Below are 20,624 nucleotides of genomic sequence, written 5' to 3' on the forward strand. Positions count from 1 at the left end.
GGCAGTACTGGGTTTCTGGGAAAAGGCAGTGGGTGTTAGCCCTTTTGGGAGATAGCTAATCCGCTCATACATGGACACCATCTTAGGGAGCTGGTCACTGAGAGCCTACCTTTTGAAGCCTGAGCATCATAAATGCCCCTTGAGGAATAGAGAGGGGTGTCATTTTACTTGAAATGGGCTGCTAAGGAGATTCAGTGAATGGGCCAGGTAGGGGAGAGGGCCGGCAAGGACCAATTCCCTGCAGGCTTCTATTTGGGCAAGGGGGAAGGAGAGACACTCTCTAGTTGCTCCTGTTGCTGCTGCTGCTTTCCCCCAACTCCCTAGGCAAAGGCTGTGGGACCTCCTGGGGAACTGGGGAGGCTGCCCCACAGGGTACCAGCTGGTGCCTACAGGTTAAGGCAAACAAGCCAGTAGAGCACATTGAAGAAAAAGAAGGTGACTGGGAAAATCACTCGCGAGTAGTTATCAAGGCGGTAGACATGGATGAAGAGGCGGCCCTGCTGCCAGGTGCTGCCCTCACAAGTGGGGACCGTGCAGCAGTACTTCTCGCACCACTTGCAACAGCCACCAGGGCGAGGGGTGCTGCCTGGCCTGACGGACTGCCGGGCTGGGCAAGATGGGCCCTCCTCTTCCTCACTCTCCTCTTCCTCACTTTCCTCCTCTTCCTCGGAGTCCTCAATGTCGCACACAAAAGCTTCCGGATGCTCGATGACACGGACACGGGAAGGGGTTGGGTCATGCGCGTGGGCACGAGGCTGAAAGGAACAAGGGAAGAAGTCAGAATAAGGCAAGGGAAGGTGAACCAAGCCTAGGTGCTGCCTCAGGGTTTCCTGGAGATTCCGTCCTTGGCACACTGTCTCTTGCCCCCCCAGAATTCCCACCATCACATCAGAAAGTTTACTCAACTCCCCCCAAAGCCCCAGGTTACCCCCATCACTCGGTGAGCTGGCCACCCACGTGTCATGAGTCCTAGTGCCCTCACTTGCATGCCTCCGTACTCCAAAGCCTTGCCACCACTCCCATACCCAGCTCATACATGGCGAAGTTTCGGAGAACCACGGGGTGCTGTCCGGTTGTAGGTCAGGAAGTTGAGCACAGCAAACTCCATCAGAGCACAGAAGCAGAAGATGAAGCAGATCGCAATATAGAAATCCAAGGCTGTGATATAGGAGACACGTGGGAAATTCTTCCGGGAAAAGGTGCCCAAAGTGGTCATGGTGAGTACAGAAGTGATCCCTGTGAAAGCACAGGAATGGAGGTGGGCGGAGCTACTGCTCTATATATTACACTTTGGAAAGGACCCCTGAAAATGCAATTCTGTGCCTCATGTGTATGCCCACCTTACCCACTTACCTAAAGAAGTCCTGGCTGGAGCACAGTCTTTCTTGATCCAAAAGGAAATCCAGGAGATCATCGTGGTCACAGAAGAAGGAACATAGTTTTGAAAGGCCACAAAGCCAAACCTCCTGCTCACGTTGAAGAAAAGCGTCATGACTACGTAATCGCCTGGAAGATATTTAAAAAATATCACTTCATTACAGCATTGCCATGAGGGTCTCCCACACGCAAGACATGCATATTAAGGGTCCTATTGTTCAGCTCATGGGATGCCCACCACGGTCCTAGGATAGAGGCACATTAATCCAATGCCACACACGGAGGATCAGAAGAAGCCCGAGAGAAGACTCACAACAAGACCCATGGTCAGTTAAGAGCTAAGCCAGGGCTAGAACCTTAATAACTTCTTTCTCAGTTCGCTGTCCCACATCCCACATCTGTCTTACCAGGGTGGGGGACAGAATAGTCAAATGAAAGCAGTAAAATCAGTTAGGCTTCTAGATATCAGAGCCACACAGCTAACGTCCAGATGGCTGACTGAGGCCTTTACCACCACTGAGGTGCCATATCTAGTCTGCAGAATCATTGCTTTGTATGTGCACTACTGACCCTTACAATGTATACTCTCAGGAAATGAACTAAAAGTGACCTGTGGTGGGGGAAGCACAGAAGCTATTCAGCCTCCTTCCTATACATTCATATGCTGGTGAAATGCCTTAGTTAGCACTGTTCCATCGATGGCCAAAAGAAATCACTTGCCTACCCCAAACCTCTGATGGTTCCCTGCTCCACAGGAGCTACAGAATCAAGTCTACACTCTGTAATCTGACACTAAAGGCTCACCAAAACCTGGCTCCAACTGACATCTTACATGTACACCCTACTCTAAGCTAACCCCATCTACTCAGATTCCCTAAGATATCATGCATATATTTATACCAATATTCAAACCCTGGACTCCCTGTTCTTAGTCTATTACCCTAGCCCAAATTGAGTGTTTCAAGAAAATAGAAGAATTAGTTGAAAGTGAAAATTTCAGTCAGCCCTCTAGATGTCAGGTCTGCAGAGTATACATCCACAAGGCAGACTGAGGTCTTCGCATTCATTGGGTATCATGTCCTTGATGTTGGCTCTCAGCCTAGATAGTGATGGCTCCTACAGGACCTGATGACAACCTATGTCTACAGTTGGCATCTTCTACTGTACATTTCATGTTGCCTTATACTCTGACACACCCATCCCAAACACTCTGCATGCTCACCATGACTCCAGGGATTTTGGAGTCCTTTCTGAGGCCAGAATATCCCTTTTTGCTCTCAGCATCATGTTGGATTTATAATAGTTCAAATTCTGGCTCCTTAGTGAAGCTAAGCTCCAACTTTCCACCTCAGTGATGCTGTAGAATTCCCTGGTCTTGAGTTAGGTGGGTTTTTAAACCCCTTCACGACAGGGCTCATCTGAGCCCTGTTGCTACACTCCTGCCCATCCATGCACAGCACAGCCTGGAACCTAGCAGATGCTCAACAACTCTTGCTACTTCCTGGCAACAGCTTTGTAAGGCATACTAGAACACTAACCTGTTCGTGTGTCTTCCTATTTTAGAAAATAGATCACCTGCCCAGCACGTCTGGGTATGTTGGGACTGAATGAGAAGAGCAGCCTTTCCTACTCACCTTGTCAGCACTGACACTCAAGGGGCAAGACTTCTCAGAATCTTCTGGAAAAAGGCAAGGAAGTAGCCTGGGGTCAGTTGAATACCTGTGTCCAGAACAGTAGCTTTGTGGATAGAACTCCTCCTCCAGGGCTGCTGCAGGGACCACTCGCACTTGCCTACTAGCCAGAATGTATTTATCAAGATCCTAGTTCCCTTGTCCTGGGGTCTTGACTGCAATTTAAGACAGCCCTACGCAGCTACAACCACTCCCCACAAAACTTTGCTGAGTTTATATATTCTTGTTACAACAAGATTTATTATTCTATCAGCTTTTTCTATTTTTATTTTATTTATTTCAGCAAAGAAGAACCTTCTCTACTTGTCAAGAGATGGGAATTTGTCTTTTAAGGCCAAGTGAAGGATATTAACACACACTTTCTTATTTCTGAGGAATGGAGGAGCATGGGTAAGGGAAAAAAAAGATACCTGGGGCTAAGGAGCCAAAGGGGGAAAAAGCTAAAGATGCTTTCTGCTCTTATCTGCTTTAGCCAGACCACAGTTGGTCACTGCACTGTCAGAGGAACACAATCAAAAAGACTGTGTCCAGAGGACTGGGACTAGAAGGATGAGTGGAGCCAAAGCTTTGAAGAACAAGGGGGAGGAAAAAGAACTACGGTTGTATAGTCCGTACAAGAATATGACCCAGGGCTGGAACCATAATACTAGTTCTTTGATCTTGACCCTGTGGAAGACTGACTGGACTTACTGTAAGCTCAGTATTTCTAGGGAAAAAGAACTAAGTCTAATGGGTGGAAGTTCCAGAGACCTCTATTTCAGATGAACAGGGAGATTTTTCTGATGAACAGAATTGTCTAGAGAAGGAAGAAACTCCCTTGCGAGAAAGCAAAATCCTAATCATGGGTAAAATTCTATCAAAAGCTCAACAGCCAACAGTGAAAGATGACTCACTCACTGGGGGCAAGGCTGGACTCTCTGAATGCCTCCTGAAGCAGAGATTCTCTGGTTGAAGGCCCAAGGTGGCCAGAGTAGCATGCTACCACTTCATTCTGAACCCTTAGGAGCTGAGTACATAAGTCTGTTCCAGATGGACAGAACTGCCCAGGGACTGACTGAAAGAGTTTGGGTCCAGTCCCAAAGATAACTATGATACTGAAGAAACCATGATTCAAGATCAACTCATCTCTAGCAGAAGAGAAAGAAGCCCTTCTCCTTTCTCCCAAGAACCCTCTTCTCTCCCAAGGAGGACTGGTGCTTACCTATTGTCATTGCTTTGGTGATGATGCTGGCTCTGGGGCTTTGTAGTCACTAGGGCACCATTTTGAAACAATGCACAACCATCTACTAAACGGAACCACTAGTGACTTGAAAGCCCCTGGGCCTTGTCTCCTCTGCTGCTTTTTGATGATGGGTCCCCAACCTGTCTGGGGAAACTGAGGTGCAGAAAGGCAAGAGGCATGCCAATGGTTAGCTGGCAGAAGAGCAAGGGTCCTAAGTCAAAGGTAGTAAAATTGTTTACCCAGAGCCCCCGAGAAAAAGGAAAGCATTTGTAAAGCAGCCCTCTGCCCCTGCCTAGTGCTGTGCAAGCAAAGCTCTAGCCGGATGAGCATGAGCTATCCCTCACCCAGTGACCAATTCAACAAGTAAAGAAAAAGCAGATTTTCCGCCTAGCCACATGGAAGCAAAGCAAGACGCTTCCCATGGCAAATGGCCGGTTGGGTGACTGGTTCCATCCGTATTCTGGCAACGATGAGGGCAGTGCCACCACTGCCCTGACTTGGTCAGTATGTGTGAAGAGGGTTTCCAGGGCTGCTCTGGGAGCAACGCTAGGGAGGTCCCTTGGCTCCTCATTCAGATCACCTAGGAACACAAGCAAAGACACTCACACCTAATTGGGAGCTAAAGTTTAAGAGACCCAGGACCCTCCCCTTTAGTCCTTGTTAGGGACAAGGTCAGAAAACCAGTGATCACCATGTCCACGTTGAATCCACCATGAAGTCTTTCACAGGAATCTGTGCGTATCAGACCTGCTCCTTTAAAATAAATGTTGATACAGCAGCCACTGTAGCTGCTGAAACCTCCTCCATATTATCCCAGCCCTCACCTAGTTGATGACACAACTCAAGCCTCCACCTCCCATTAGGAAGGACTTTGCACCCCACTCAACTAGAACCACTTGGATTGCTTCTGAGTATGGAGAAGTCACATGACCTCCATTTCCCAAAGTCATCCAAGTAGGTCAGTTGTAACAAAGACTTCGAAACTGAAGGGTCTGCATGACAAACCTAGTTGCAAATTCTGACAGCAATAAAACTTAATCTACTTACCTGCCCTCTCCGGGGCTTGGCAAAGCACTTACTTCTTTGCAGATGAGACTGAGATGTAGTTACAAAGTCTCAGTTTCCTCTGCAAACAGTTGTAAGTGCTTAGCATTTACAAAACAGGAGCCATGTTCTACAGTATTTTCATGGGATGATTACATAAGCATTTGGATGAATGGATGGCCACCTCCAGTCATCCCTACCACCCTCCTGGGCCTCTGCTGCCTAGCCCTGGCTCAAAGGCACACTTACCAGCTAGGGTTGTGATAGTTTCAGTCGTGTTGCTCACTCCTATAAATTCAAACTGGAAGAGCTTCCAGGAATTACTCTCATTGATTTCAAGCTTGAAATTTTCCCACTTGTAGATGATCTCATTCTCAGGATAGGAAACTGTAAGGCAACATGGGAAGGAGAGTCATGTGAGACTGGGAAGCCCAGCTGAGGTCTCCACCAGCATGGTGTCTGACTCTGGCCTCACCAGCTGTGGGACCTTACCTCTCTTACCTCATTGCTGAAGTCCATCCAATAAGTGCATTTACTGAGCATTCCTCAGTACCACGCCCTGTGCTGGACATACAGAGACAAGCAAGGCAGGAGCCCTGCTCTCAAGCATTCACATTTTATTGAGTAAGACAGTAAGTACACATCTGTAATTGTTGGAATACCTCTGAGAAGCCTCCGCCCGTGGGAGAGTGTGGAAACAAAGAAGGGAAAGATCAGTTGGGGACACACCCAGAAAAGATTCCAGAGAGTAGGTGACATTCCCAATAAGTCTTAAAAGTCCAATATAAACACTCTGTGTATGGATGAGGCTGAAGGGGTGAGGAGGGTGTTCTCTGCACAGAAAGGTGAAAATGCCTGATGTGTTATGGAAATGTCAAAAGTTCAGGATGGCTAGCCCACAGAGGGTGGATGAGGTATGTAGGAGTAGAGAGCAGGGGCCAGTTCATGAAGGGCCTTGAGGGCTATTCTAAGCAATTTGGAATTTATCGATGAGAGTTCAGGAACGATTTGAAACTAAGAAGTGACCTAGTCTAGATGATGCTTCAGCTAGGTCACTCTAGTTTTTGTACGAGGATGGCCTGTTGACAGGGAGACCAGTTATGGGAGGCCAATTCAGTAACCCGGGCACAATAAAATGAATGAAGGCAGGATTCGAAGCGGTGGCAGTGAGAATGCAGAGAAATAGGGTCGACAGAGCTTCGGGAGGGAACACCAACAGGATGTGTTGATTGAATAGATGAGGAGGTGAAGGAGAAAGAAGCATCAAAGTTCTTGGCTTGGACAACTGAGCGGGTGATGGTGCCTTTCAATGAGACAAATGGGAACACAGAAGCAACACATTTGTCTTGGGGGTAGCGGTTCGGTGGAGACCATATATTTAGTTTTGGACATGTTCAGCTTCAAAGTGAAGATGTTGCAAAGTCCAAGTGGAATACGACAAAGACCTAAACCAAGGTAGTAGTGACAGTGGAGATGGAGAGCAGACATACTTGAGATACACTTCAGAGGCCGGTGACTGAGTTGAGGTGGGGTGGACAGGAGAGGGAGGAACCCAACGTGAAGCCCAGGTTAAGCAACACAGTATTGTTAGCAGGAAAGGAGATGAGGATGGATTGGGAGGCCCTGGACAACTTTGGCACCATCTTAGGGGAAAAAGCAGAGGCAGAAAAATGTAAAGGGAAAGGTTGAGAAAAAGAAGGGGCCCAGCATGATGGCTCTGGGGCCCCAGAAACCTAAGAAGGTACTCACAGCTAGAGAAAGACAGAGGGCAAGAGTGAGAATCCATTGGAAATTTGAGCATGTGGAGTGAGCATCCAGCATCAATGGTCATCCTGGAAGGGAGAAAGGAGCCTCATTAGGCTGACCCTGAACACTTAGGTATCCACCCAGCTTGGGCCTGGGGACCACCACCAATGTGTGGCAATGGTGGGAGCTGAGACAAAGAGCTCAAAGGAGAGACAAAAAGAGAGGAAGAACAGCTTGGAAATATCTGGCTACCCTGGTCTCCATCATCAGAGAAACGTATGGACTAACTTAGATGGACTTTTGCCTCTTGCCCATCCCAGCTTCAAGGACCTGCCAACACTCTCCCACTCTTTATTGCCTCCCTGCCACCTTATCACCTGTACACAACCTTTCCCAGCCAGGCATTCAAGTACCCAGCCTGGTCTTAGGTATCTTTCCAACTGCTGGGTTGCTGCTCCGCCTGGACAATTCCACCACTGTGGACGTGTCTTTACATCCAGTGCCCACTTGGGGTGGAACTGTCCACACAACGCAGTCACCGTGCTACATTCTAGTTGGGGGAGCTCTGGACTGGGAGCCAAGTAACTAGATATCAGTCCAAGCTCTGCTACAAACTTGGTGTGTGGTCTTAAGCAATATCTTTCTATTTTGAGGCCTTAGTGTGTGTGTCAGTACATGAGGGGATTGAGCTCATGGTCTGGGAAAGCTGGAGGGGCCCTTAGAAGTATCATTCAGGATGAAACCTCTGTCCATGTTTCTTCGGCAAAAATTCTCAGGAGGGGAAGAAGAGTCTCAAGAGGCAAGACTCCAGAGGCTTGACATACCTGATTGTGTACAACACCTTGCCATCCTTGTGGATGCGGACCATCTGGTTCGGCATGGTGATTGAATGCTCTTGGGTCCTCTTAGAATTCCTAAAAAAGGTGTCTGGGATCCATAACAGGCTCACCAAGTTGCCATTCAGAACAAAGCTTTCAAAGCTGCCATTGAATCGAAGGCGTTCATCATACCAAGTCTGGTAGAAGGTGATGTCAATGGTGTATTCCTGGTGGCAAGGATAGAAAAGCACACATTTGGGGCTGTGAAGGCAAAGAACATTCCCATGCCATCCTGTGATGGGCCTATCAATTAGATAGGGACCCACTTAGGTTTGCACAGAGGAAAACAGCATGAGTTTGGCTGTAGGATGTTTTCTATTTCCAGGTATTCCCAAAAGAAAAAAACATTCCTGAATGAACAACAATCTGGGAAGATGCATTTAATCCAGAAACACACAGGTGATGGCGGTTTAACTGTACAGGCTGGGCTCATCACATCACTACTCCCTTGTAGCAGGCCAACAGCCTCTCAGCCCCCATATTTCCATAGCAAATCAAAGATCTCAGGTCAAAATCATTCTAAACATTTACAAACACACACACTTTTGATTGCATACAGTGAAGTTGCCCCTTTCAGCTTTTATTTGGGGAGCACAGATGTTAATTAACCCATGATTATTTGGTCTCTAGATATTGCATGGCCCATAAATTATTTTTTTTTTGAAGATAAGGATTCAATGTAATAAAACTTTACCACTCACAGACATGCAGAGGGAGGTAGTCTGAGGTTAGAGTAGCAACTAATTAAAGAAATTTTAAGGGATTGTAGTATTTAACCAAAACATTTACAGCCAGCCCTCTGTATCTGTGGGTTACACATCTGCAGATTCAAACCCCCCCCCAAAAAATTCCAGAAAGTTCCAAAAAGCGAAACTTGAATTTGTCCCTCACTCGCAACTATTTACATAGCATTTACATTGTATTTGGTGTCATAAGTAATCTAGAGATGATTTAAAGTTTACAAGAGGACGCGCATAGGTTATATGTAAACACTACACCATTTTATATAAGGGACTTGAGCATCCTCAGATTTTGGTATCTGTGGAGGGTGGGAGGTGTCCTAGAACCAATCTGCAACATATTCTGAGGGAGGATTGTACTGAGAGTTTTCTATGTACCAGACACATGCTGTGTGAACAAAATTCTTATGATTGGACTCTCAAGAAGCTTACAATTCTCATTAGCCCATAAATTATTAAACATCAAAAAGAATGTTTAATAGCAAGAAGCATGAGAAGCTAGAGATCTCACCACTGGTATTGAAGAGAGAAAAAACAGACTGTAATAGAACTGCAAGCAGCTGGAACAGCAAGTACCACAACTATGCCAAGGTAGAACCTTGAGGGCTAGGCCAATCTCCTTTATTTTAGAGGTAGCAACACTGAGGGTCAGAGAGAAAGGAGCCTGTTCAAAGTCAAACAGTTAATGGGAACATACTGGCTCTGATGCTCAGAGCACCGTTGCCATGGTCTTGCCCTGGGACGACCTTCACCCATCTTCCTCTCCAGTGCTTACTTCACTTGCTCCAAGAACCCCTTTAGGATCAAGGTCCAGTTTTCCTCTGCAGGACCCCTAGGTCTTTCCCCTGAGTTATCCTGCATCAAACAATGAACACCAACCAGAAACCCACAACCTGGGAGGCCTGTAGAGCCCTCAAGGTGGGGATGCAGAGGGTCAATACAATCCCTGCTTGCCTTTGCTGATCAGGCCAAAAGGTGGTGAGAGCCACTGCAAAATTGCAGGGAGCCAGACCCCCAGGCCGAGAATGTTCCCTGGAGGAGTCCAGAGCATCACACAGGAAAAAGCTGGCAGCCTGGCTACCATTCACATGGAAGCCCCCCGCCCTGCCTTGCCCAGCCACACCAGCCTTCACAAGTGGCCTTCAGGGTGGCTCTGCAGTCCTAAGTGGCTGGCAGTTCCCAATTGGCCTACAGAACTTCTGGGCAGCCAGAGGAAGCCTTCCCCTCTACAGTCCACGCCTGGCTCCTGCTCTGTGTTAGAGTGTTTCAAATGAGCATTTAATTTCTATTTAACAAGATTCCAATTGTAACTTCACTACACATCAACTGATAACTAACGGTTCAGTTTTTCCCCAGTTTGACAAGGGGGCTTGTTTTCTCTCCCTGAGGACAAATTCTGTGCTCTACACAACCTCTGATTGACTGAAGGATGTTGGAACTCCTCCTCACCAAGCACTGGACTCTACAGAATCATCAGAGAAAAGTAGCCTGTACAAGGACTGGGACCTCCCACAGCTTTAAAGAACTATTTGGAACTATGTAGAAGGCCAGACTTCTCCGGGAAATTTAATACCACATGAGTGTTTGGAATGTTCTAAAGGCACTTGGCCCAGGCGATAGCACTATGTTACCGGCCAAAGAAAATCAAATTGTTGGCTCCTCTTTGGACCAGCTCTGTGTTGCATGCCAGGTTCGGTGACTGCTGGGTTATTAAACTGTATCTCTCAGGCTTGTCAGGTATCATCACTTCAGGTGAGACCAATGCTGCCAACATTAGTAGGCATAGAGCAAAGAGGGATAGGGTATTCAGCTACTGTGAGTGGGGCTGCTGCTCTGCTGCCACACAGGTTCTTGCAGATGATAGAAATAGGTTTCCCAAAATTGTATCTTACGCAAATAGCAAGGAGATTGTAGCCACAGATTTTCTACTACTCTTCAGGCCACTTTCTCCATCCCCCCACCAATGATCTGAAAGGTCCCTTTCCTATTAAGAGTAAACAGTGGTCATGATGGTGGACCAGAAGAACTCAACCTCTGGCTCAGAACCCAGCGTTTCTTAGTTTATCAACAATTTTAATCAAACTGATTGCTAAGTTCATACTCACTTAGTGGTAAGCACATTGATAACAGCAAAGAGTAAATCTGACATCAAGGGAAGAGGAAAAAAAGAACTTTAAAATGTCAATAGAAACTCAAAAAGATCTGTCTCCTCTCATGTTTCTCTTCTTCCCTGTTATTTCCCAAAAGTTTATGGCTTCCATCTTCAGCAGTTTTTCTCATGCTCTTGCTCACTCTAAGGGAAGCCACCTGCCACATTGTGAGCTGCCCTGTGGAGAGGCCCACGTGGCAAGGACTGTGGAAGGCCTACAGACAGCAGCCAGAGAAGAACTGAACCCTGCCAACAACCATGTGAGAACTTGGAAGTGGATCCTCCCTTAGTCGAGTCTTCAGATGAGACCCCAGCCCCAACTGACACCTTAACTGCAGCCTTGTGAGACCCTGAAACAGAGGACCCAGCTAAGTCATGCCTGGATTCCTAACCCACAGGAGCTGTGACCTAATGACTACTTGTCATTTTAAGACACTGTGTTTTAGGGTAATTTTTTTTGCATAGCCATATATAAGTACATTGTGCCTCAAGAACTAGGCAGCCAAACAAAGCATCACAGTGGGAAACCCCACTCTCCCACTCAGCCTATGTAAACACCTTGATCCTCCATGAATATTTACTTACCTTTGAGTGTCTATTTGCAAGTACCATCTCAGAGCCTAGACTCTGAGCTCACCCACTCACATGGTGCCTCTTGGGTACCAGTGTGTATGCTAAAACTGTGTCTGACTTGAGCCAGGTCAAGGCTATGGCTGTGATGGAGTTGGTTACCACAGCCTTCCTCATTATCAGGCTCCGCAGATGAAAGTAACGTTTGCAGAACATCTTTTATAATTCGTTTGCTCAGCTAACATATACTGGGTCCCTGACATCAAGACATAGTTGAGAGAGCAAGGCAGACAGAGTACATAATTACAGTACAGTGAGGTAGAGAAGGTCAGGTAAACAAGTGTGATATAAGTTGAAGGATAAGGTAGAAAATTGGAACAATGCCATCCCAAACTGGAAATAGCTTGAACAAAGGCTCAGAAGTACAAGATAGCCTGGGAACACCCATATGCTAGTGTGACTAGTGCATGTGGTCTCTAAAGGGGTGAAAAGAAATAAAAGTAGAGCCCTGGGTTGGCTCTAGCCATGGAGAGCCTTGACTGCTAGAGTGTGGGGTTGAACTTCATGCTTTAAGCAGGGTCAGGACTGCAGGAGGCACATCACTCAGGAGGCCAGGTTAGTAGGTAGATTGGGGGGGGTAGGCAGGGACCTTGTGTTTTGTATATATCAAGTGGGAGACAACGGAGGCTAACTGGGGACAGTAGTGACACTGGGATGATAGCAGCAGAAAAGGAGACAAGGAACTAGGGCAAAATTAGAGAAACAGTCCTAGAGGAAGAGTTGGTAACTACAGGCTTAAGTCCAAAAAAAATCATTATCAGAAGAAAAGAGCCATGCCACTGTGTTGTTTAAAGCTGCTTTATTATTTTTATTTTGAATGAAAGACAGGAAGATACAGTCAGGATTCTGAAGGTCTTCTTCAGGCAGCAAGGGACTTGTCCCTTTCAGCCTCCTTCTCAAGTCCATGTTGATTAAAATCTCTCCCCGCCAAAACTCTTGTTACAGACACACAGAAAAAACAAGTATGCGAAAGCCCCACTATAATCAAAGCTCAGTACTCACCATGTCCAGGATAGAGATAGGCCCAAGGGTGTTGACAGATAGCTCGACAGTGACCACAGTGGGCCTCTCTGTAAAGTAAGCAGAAGTGGCAGAGGTAAGTGTCAAACAGAAGCATGGGGCAGGGGAGGGTGTGGTCAGTGGGGAATAAAGGGGGTAAGGGTTGGACTACATGGTTTCAACATCCGATACCATTTCTTTCTTTATTCTTTCATGGCAAGACCCAATTCATAGACTGTTAAGAGCTGAACATACCTCGAAGGTCAATCACCTAGTCCAGTCATCTCATTTTAGAGTTGGACAAACTGAGGGTGAGAGAAGGGAAAAATCTAGACCAAGGTCAATGGCACTGCTGAGACTAGAGTTGACATCTCTTACTTGGCAGGTCAGCAACAGTTGTTCCCGCCCACATGCAGGGCACGATCACCTACACCCCAGGCCCGTTCTCCACACTTAGGACCTCAACCCTCCTGCCCTCCGGGGTGGGGGAGAACTATGTTCTGCTACTCACCGCCAATGCCAGGGCGCAGTTTGTAGTCATAGTTATTCAAGATACCATCCAGGATTTCAGTGGCTGTTGGCATTTTGCCAAGTCTGTCATGGGTGTCAATAGCAGTGGGCTTTATTTCTTCAGGGGGGAGTTCCATATCAGGAGCCTGGGGCTTGGGGCCATAGACATCATCACCACTGGCAGAGGGTCCCTTCTCTGATTCAACATGAGGTCCTTCAATCCTAGAACATAAAAGCAAACAAGTGAAGCTCTGTCCTCCGCTCCGTAGGGGACCCAGCTGGTACCTCTTGGGACAGAAGCAAACCAAAATAAGCCTGCAACCCAGGGCATAGTTAAAGAGTGACTGGTAACAGTAAATTAAGAGCCAGTAACAGATTATTCTTGTGAATTTCTTCTAAAGCTGATGCTCTCTGGGAACTTCCTATGCTATCCTTTTTTTTTTTATGTTCATACTTTATTTTTAAAAAATCAATAACAAAAGCAAGTTCGAGATTTTAAAAGAATTTTTAACGTAAAATCAAGAGGGTATTGGTGTATGAGCTCTGGCCAATCAGCTGCCATTACTAGCCTTGGTCTTAGTCTGCCTGACTAGTGCCACCTGGGAGCAAATGGGCAGGCAGAGGTCCAGGATTGCTGAGGAATGCTCAGGAGAGCCACAGCACTCTCTCCCAGCAAGGGCTAGAACAGTGGGGAAATTCTGCATTTCTTTGCTTTTGGGATACTCCATTGCATTGGAGTTGGGGGCTGGGGGTAGGGGAAACTCTGAGCACGGAGAAGAGACAAGGACTGTCATTCAGGAAATAGATGGTCAACAGGAGTCCAACCTGAGTGCCACAGCCATGCACCACAGCCAAAAAGTAATATAAAGAGTTAAACTAAAAATTTTTTAAAACTTAAAAAAGCCATCTGCTAATGTATGAAGCTCACCGATGGTGTTAGAAATCAGGGTCATGCTACCTTTGCTGGGAGGCAGTGAGGAAGGGGGCACCAGGGGGTGTCTTGATACCAGTGTGATCATTTTCTGACAACTCATCAGCCGTGCACTTATGATCTGAGCACTTTTCTGCATATATGTTCTAATTCAATAAAAAGTATTTTGAAATCTGCAAATATATGGACCTTATTTGAATCCTGATTTTAAAAGGCAAACCATAAAAAACAAAACAAACACGACAGAACAAAAATATATTTATGACACAATAAGGGAGATTTGAATACTGACTGGCTAGTTTCTTCAGCATGAAGAAGTTATTCTAAAAATTTTGGTGTGATAGTGGTATTTTATTATGTTTTTGAAGTCCTTATGATTAGAAATACACACTAAAATAATTGCATATGAAATGATACGATGTCTGAGATTTGCTTTAAAAGAATTTAAGCTGGAAATGGAGAGTGGGTGGGATACAGAGAAAATAAGACTGGCTATGAGTTGATAATTAATGAGGCTGGTGATGGGTACATGGAGATTCACTCTACTGTTCCCTGTACTTTTATATGTCTTTGAAAAAAAATTATAATTAAAAGCTTTTTAAAAAGCCATCATCAAAATTAATCTGTGAAGTTGGAAGGCAGGAGAGTGTTTTCCTTTGGGTGTACTTGGAGGGGGAATGTGGTGAAGCTTGTGAGGGGTGGGGGAGGGGACTGGCAATGTTCTATTTCCTGGTCTAGGTGCTGGTTACATGGGCATGTTTACTTTGTAAAAATCCACTCCTGATTTTTACACTTTTATATTCTGTTACACTTCCAAAATGATTTTATTTTTACAAAAGCAATCAGACAACTTGCTTCTTCAAATAAGGGGTTAACAGGGCAGGAGATGGGGGCACGGTCTCTGTACTGCAGACCAAGGAACTGCCAACTTGAGCAGCAAAATGCGCTTTCCTGCAGTATTTCAAGCTCTTAGAATTGCTTAACTGGCATACAGGTGTGCCAAGTCTATGCCATTTCTTATGTCTGAAGTGGCTAATTCCCATTGTGGGCAAGGGAAGAACTGGGCTTGGGAAAAGCAGTTTCCGTTTCCAAATATCATATCCAGAGATGTCCTCTTTCCCTGAGGTTTTTCCCCCAGTCCTCTGAGTAGATCATGCCAGCCACCGTGGGAGAGGAGGAGGGAGAACTAGGGAACTGGCACCCTGCAAAATGAGTGACTTGAATGGGAGCAAGGCATGAGCAGGACTGGCACTGTTAGCCAAGACCACCCAAGAGCCTGCAATGACCCCTCCCAGAAGTCCAAAGCCAACAACAAAACCCCGAGGTTCGAGAGGCAAACAAACAAGCAAAGGCCCTAAGACCACCGAAGCCTTTCTGCTCCCAGACTACGTCTGCTATGAAAGTGAGATCAGAGGGTCTTGAGGTTGCTGTCATCCTACAAATAGCTTTTGTCAGTAAAAAACTTCAAATGAACAACAACAACAAAAAAACACCCTCATCCTGGGATCCTTGGGGTTAAGGAGCTGCTGACAATGTATACCTTTCCTCAGCTAGCCATTAAGCCCACTTTCAAAGCTAGAAATAATAGAAAAGTGAAAACACTCGTGCACTGGACTAGTGGGATCTTTCCATGGGGGCTTTTCAGGCATCCACAGTCCTCTAGATGTGATGATCTAAGATGGAGGTGGATTTCTGCAACCCCTCCCCCATGGAAGATGCTCAGTCAACTAGCTGGGGAGAGGGAAAGGACCATGACAAGGGCCACTGGATTGTTTTTTTCCAAATCAGTCCTCTTTTTCGCCTTACAGATGGAGAAACTGAGGCCCAGGTGGGGGGAGGGGCTGTGCCCAAAGTCACACAAGTGATTTTAAGCTGAGCCTGGACCAGAGCGAGGCGGTTCAAGGTGGCCCTTGCCAGCACACCCCGCTGCCACCTCCCCAGCTCTTTAATGACATCACAGGTTGCCCTGCTGACACTGTCTGAACGTCAGTTACTGCAGCCCTTCCCCCTGGCTGGAAGGGTAGTTTCCATCACAACGGCCCCTATTCTCTGCTGTTTTCCTCTCTGCTCCCTCTCCCTCCTTCTGCACCCCAGACCCCTCTTCTGCCCTTACCAGTCACCATGTCATCTCTCCCAACCAGTCCAATTCACATCTGGAGTGAGGTGGATGACTGGAAATTCCTAGCACGCATTCAGAAATATTTACCAAGCCCCCTGACGAGGCCAGCCCCCCCACTCCCCAGTGCACCAATGAGTCAGCAGGGAGCCCCACAGCCCCTCCCTTAAGGAGCTAAAGCATTCCGGGGTGGGGAGAGAAGCCATCTCCCCTCTCCCCCTCCCCAAAACAGAAAAGCAACATAAGCCCAGTGACATGGAGGCTTCGAGAATGCTGGAAAGATCAGGAAGCTTAGGAACTTGTGACAGTTTGTGCCCAATGGGAAATCATCTCAAAAATATGAAGCAGTCATCTTCCACCCTCAAAAGCCAGAAATGCAGGCGACAACCTTCCTGGCAAAGTCCCAGGGCCAGAAGAAGGTGTGAGGGAAGCTGGCTGCTCAGGGGAAACCTGCTGCTAGTCTTTGGAAAAGCGGAGAGGTATTGAAATGCAGGACCCAAACCACAGACCTAAGAGATTACCATTTCTGGCCTCTGGCTCCCATCTGCCCAAGACCCAGCAGGGTGTCTGGGGGGATAAGGGCGGAAGAGGGAAGCTGGCGGCAGAGGGGGCATCATGAGGTGGACGGCTGGGGTGGGAACTCTTAGAGGAAACCAGGGCTCCTGCCTGGGACTGGCACCAAGAGGAGCGGTGGGAAGGGAAGTAAGTAAAGTCAGAGTTGTCTGGCACAGTGCCTGGTACTCACTAGGCGCTCAGGAAAAAAAAAAAAAAAATATATATATATATATATATATATATATATATATTTAACGAGAGGACAGACTAGCCAACACTCAAACATTTTAAGCGCAGTTTCCACCCACCGCCCGCCACCTTCCCAAAGTCCCCCCAGTCCCCAGAAGCGCGAGCCTGCCCTGGCCGCTCGCCTCTTCCCACGAAAGGCTCAGAAAGGGAGGGACCTGCTCTCTCGTTCCCGAGCCGACGCGGTGGTTTGGAGAGCGGGAGTCCCGAGGAGTAGAGGGAGGGGGGACAGGAGCGGCCAGGTGACAGGCGTCCCGTCTTCCTTCCTGGGAGCCCCTTCAAGGCCCAGGGAGCCCGTCCTAGGGGGAGCGGTGTGGAGGCTGGCCGCGCGCGTCGAGGGGACGCGGGACCAGGCTAGACCGTGCGAGGGCCAGGGGCAGGGTGGGCGCGGGGCTCGAGGAACACGGGGTGCGGGGGTCTCAGGAGCCGGCCTCGCTCCCGGAGAGAGGGAGCTGGGCTCGGAGGGCTCCTGGGTCCTGGGTTGGAGACTTACCTCGACGGAAGGATTACGAACGTGCCCAGGAGGATCAGGAGAACTTTGGTCAACATCGTGGCGGGGACCGGCGCGACCACCTGTGCGGAGGTCGCTGCGCAACGTCTGGCCGCACTGAGCGCGGTGTGGAGGGTTTTGTTGGGCTCCAACTTTCACTCCTCCCACTTGCCCCGCCCCGCGCCCCCCATCCTGGCCCCGCCCCCTAAGCCCCGATGGAAATCTCCGACGACGTGTTTGCTGCTGCGGAGGGAGGGGTAGGCTCCAGCGGGCGTGGGGAGGAGGAGGGAGAGGAGGAAGGAGCCCTGTCGCCAAGGCCCCCGGCCCCCCGCCGCCACCACCGCAGCGCTGCCAGACAGCCAGGAGCGGGGGACGCGGGGGAGGAAGGAGGAGGCGAGCCTGCGGTGTGCGGGCCCCAGGCGGGGAAACCGGCGGCCCGCCGCTGCGGCTGGGAGAGAGACTGCAGCCTGGGCCTGGCAGGGGCAAGGTGCGGGGCTGCGACCCCCTCCAGCCCGCTGGTGCGCATTGGGGTCAGACTGTGGCTTCCAGCCCTTGGCTCCCCCCACCACCTGTTGCATCTCATCACTTTCCCAAGTCCCCGGACCTCTGAGATTTCCCCACCCTCACTACACACCTTCCAGTCCTTCAGAGCACAGCCTTTCGAAATCCAAAGGAAGCTGAGTAACTTAGCACCTTCCTTGGCACAGGGGAAAAAAAGAGACTTGGGAGTCTCCCCAGGAAGCTCTGATCTGAGTTACCACACAGGCCATTTCCCCAGGTATTTAGGGGTGGGGGAGGACCCACCAACAGAGGACCAGCCCAAGGCATTCAGGGTAGGACTTCCTCTGATCCCAAAGGAAACATTGACACAACGTGGCTCACAGTTCAGTCCAGGGGCCTGGGTGTGACAGGGACCACCTGGGGTGGAGGGACCTTGGAAAGCCTCTTTCCAAGATTGGCTGCCTATATCTTTCTGGCTCCTGGTGATGCCAGAAGTGAGAAGGCACAAGGGGTGGAGGTGGGGTGCAGGGGTCAGTGACCCCATTCAGGGGCTCAAGCATCTCAAGTCTCAATCATCCTCAGACTTCATCTTTCTTGCCTAGACCCTCATGATTCACTTCAGAGGGGAAGGGATTGCAGAGATTTGCCCGTCAAGCTGATGCCAAACACCAGCACCATCCTCACCTGTTGCTCTAGAGCGGGCTGTGTGCATCCCAGCGCTCAGGACGGCTCCTTGGAGAGGCTTTGCTGCACCACGCTAACCTAATACACCCACTCCATCACCCCACCCCCATCTCATCACTCTGCTTTGTCATCTTCTCAACACTGCTCACTAACTGATGATTTTCTACTAGAAAGAGAAATCTGCCTTTTTGCCCAGCACCAGACTGCTGCAGAGAGAGGCGATTCTGCACTTACTGTAGCCAGCCTTGGACTCGAACTGTCTTAGATGCATGTCTTTTTCTCTACTGACACTGGAGCTCCAGGAGATGGAGGTTTGTCTGATTTACCTGTATTCCCCTGGGTTGAGTGCAGTGCCCAATGACTGGCAAATTATATTTGCTGAATGAGTGACTGAATCCAGGCACCAAAAGAGGCAGACGGTTACAGCTTCCTCATCAGATGACCCACCCGGGGCAGCTTTCTCTTAAGGGTTGAGATTAATCACACTTTGCCATCTTCCTTATAAACCTCATCCACTGGATGACTGCAAGGACCTTTGGAAACTCTGGAGCCTTCCAAGAGGCAAGGCCTTTTTACTGTGTTGTGGTTCTCTGAGTATTTCCCAAGTGCTTGTCTATGCCAGGCCCTGGACTTGGTGATGGCTGAATATACAGCAAGGCCTCGAACGCAGTCTTGGCTCTCACATGTGTTTCAAGACAGGAGAGGGGATTTCTCTCAGAAATTACTAGCGCAAGTTCGGAAGTCATGATTGTCCTGGAGTTTCCAGGAAGATGGGCCTCCATCTGACTGGGCAGTCCTGGAAGCTGCGTGTAGGTAGGAGGATCCTGCCCTTCACGTGGACTTGAACCTTGCAGCCATACATGGGTCTTACAGGCAGGGGTTCAGAGATGGGCATTCCAAGCAGAGATCCAGCCAAGGTGTTGAAATCGGAAATGCGTGGTGCTTGCTAGAGAATAAGGAGGAGTTTGTGGGAGAGAAAGCTGGAGTGGGAGGCTGAATAGGCTAATGCTGGGCCTTGAATTCCAAGCCAAGAACTTGCACTTGACCTTGTAGGCAAAGGGGAAGGTACAGAAGAGTTTTGAACAGGGACACTGCATGTCAGAACTGTTCTTCAGGAAGATCCCAGCAATCCCACAACTGGGCATATACCCAGAGAAAACCATAATTCAAAAAGAGTCATGTACCACAGTGTTCATTGCAGCACTATTTACAATAACCAGGACATGGAAGCAACCTAAGTGTCCATCGACAGATGAACGGATAAAGAAGATGTGGCACATATATACAATGGAATGTTACTCAGCCATAAAAAGAAACGAAATTGAGTTATTTGTAGTGAGGTGGATGGACCTAGAGACTGTCATACAGAGTGAAGTAAGTCAAAAAGAGAAAAACAAATACCGTATGCTAACACATATATATGGAATCTAAAGAAAAAAAAAAGGTCATGAAGAACCTAGGGGCAAGACAGGAATAAAGACGCAGACCTACTAGAGAATGGACTTGAGGATATGGGGAGGGGGAAGGGTAAGCTGGGACAAAGTGAGAGAGTGGCATGGACATATATACACTACCAAATGTAAAATAGATAGCTAGTGGGAAGCAGCCAAATAGCACAGGGAGATCAGCTCGGTGCTTCGTGACCACCTAGAGGGGTGGGATAGGGAGGGTGGGAGGGAGACGCAAGAGGGAGGAGATATGGGGATATATGTATATGTATAGCTGATTCACTTTGTTATAAAGCAGAAACTGACACACCATTGTAAAGCAATTATACTCCAATAAAGATGTTAAAAAAAAAAAAAAGAAGATCCCTCTGGTGCAGGCAGGCAATAGTGTTTGCAGGAAGAATAGACTGAAACCCCTTTTCTCTTAGAAAAAGGAGTTATAAGGATCTGAATGATATCAGAGCCACATGGATGGTTAGAAGGGAGGGAGCACTGTGGGGGAGGTTTAATTGACACAATTGATGGCTCATTAGATGGAGTAGGGGAGGAGGCAAAGGAAGGAGTGTTGCTGGAGAAGATATAGGATCATCCCCAGGTGACCAGGGTGGCGAACCGAAATAGAGAAGGCAGGAGGGGGAAGAGCTTTTAGTCATGGTAGTGAGAACAG

The 20,624-nt window shown here is 48.1% G+C and overlaps 1 protein-coding gene across 1 annotated transcript; it reads right to left on the reverse strand.

Annotated features, from left to right (window-relative positions):
- Nucleotides 1–386: 386 nt before the first annotated feature.
- Nucleotides 387–17,383, reverse strand: GABRE (gamma-aminobutyric acid type A receptor subunit epsilon). The gene is made up of 9 exons (XM_068533865.1): nt 17,328–17,383; nt 12,988–13,208; nt 12,480–12,547; nt 7,905–8,125; nt 7,084–7,166; nt 5,584–5,721; nt 1,354–1,506; nt 1,037–1,236; nt 387–755 (listed from the first exon to the last, which is right to left on the reverse strand). The coding sequence occupies exons 1-9, from the start codon at nt 17,381–17,383 to the stop codon at nt 387–389; spliced, it is 1,509 nt and encodes a 502-aa protein (XP_068389966.1).
- Between the last annotated feature and the right edge of the window lie 3,241 nt (nt 17,384–20,624).

This window comes from Eschrichtius robustus, chromosome X, assembly GCF_028021215.1.
Source record: "Eschrichtius robustus isolate mEscRob2 chromosome X, mEscRob2.pri, whole genome shotgun sequence".
Classification (NCBI taxonomy): Eukaryota; Metazoa; Chordata; class Mammalia; order Artiodactyla; family Eschrichtiidae; genus Eschrichtius; species Eschrichtius robustus.

Bases quoted from the DNA above. Each gene is read 5' to 3' on its own strand.
- GABRE (XM_068533865.1), bottom strand. From the start codon at position 17,383: ATGTTGACCAAAGTTCTCCTGATCCTCCTGGGCACGTTCGTAATCCTT. The intron at 8,126-12,479 runs GTGAGTACTGAG...CCTTGCCACCAG, and splicing joins CTATCTCTATCCTGGACATG to GAATACACCATTGACATCAC. The intron at 756-1,036 runs GTATGAGCTGGG...TGTTCCTTTCAG, and splicing joins GTTCTCCGAAACTTCGCCAT to CCTCGTGCCCACGCGCATGA.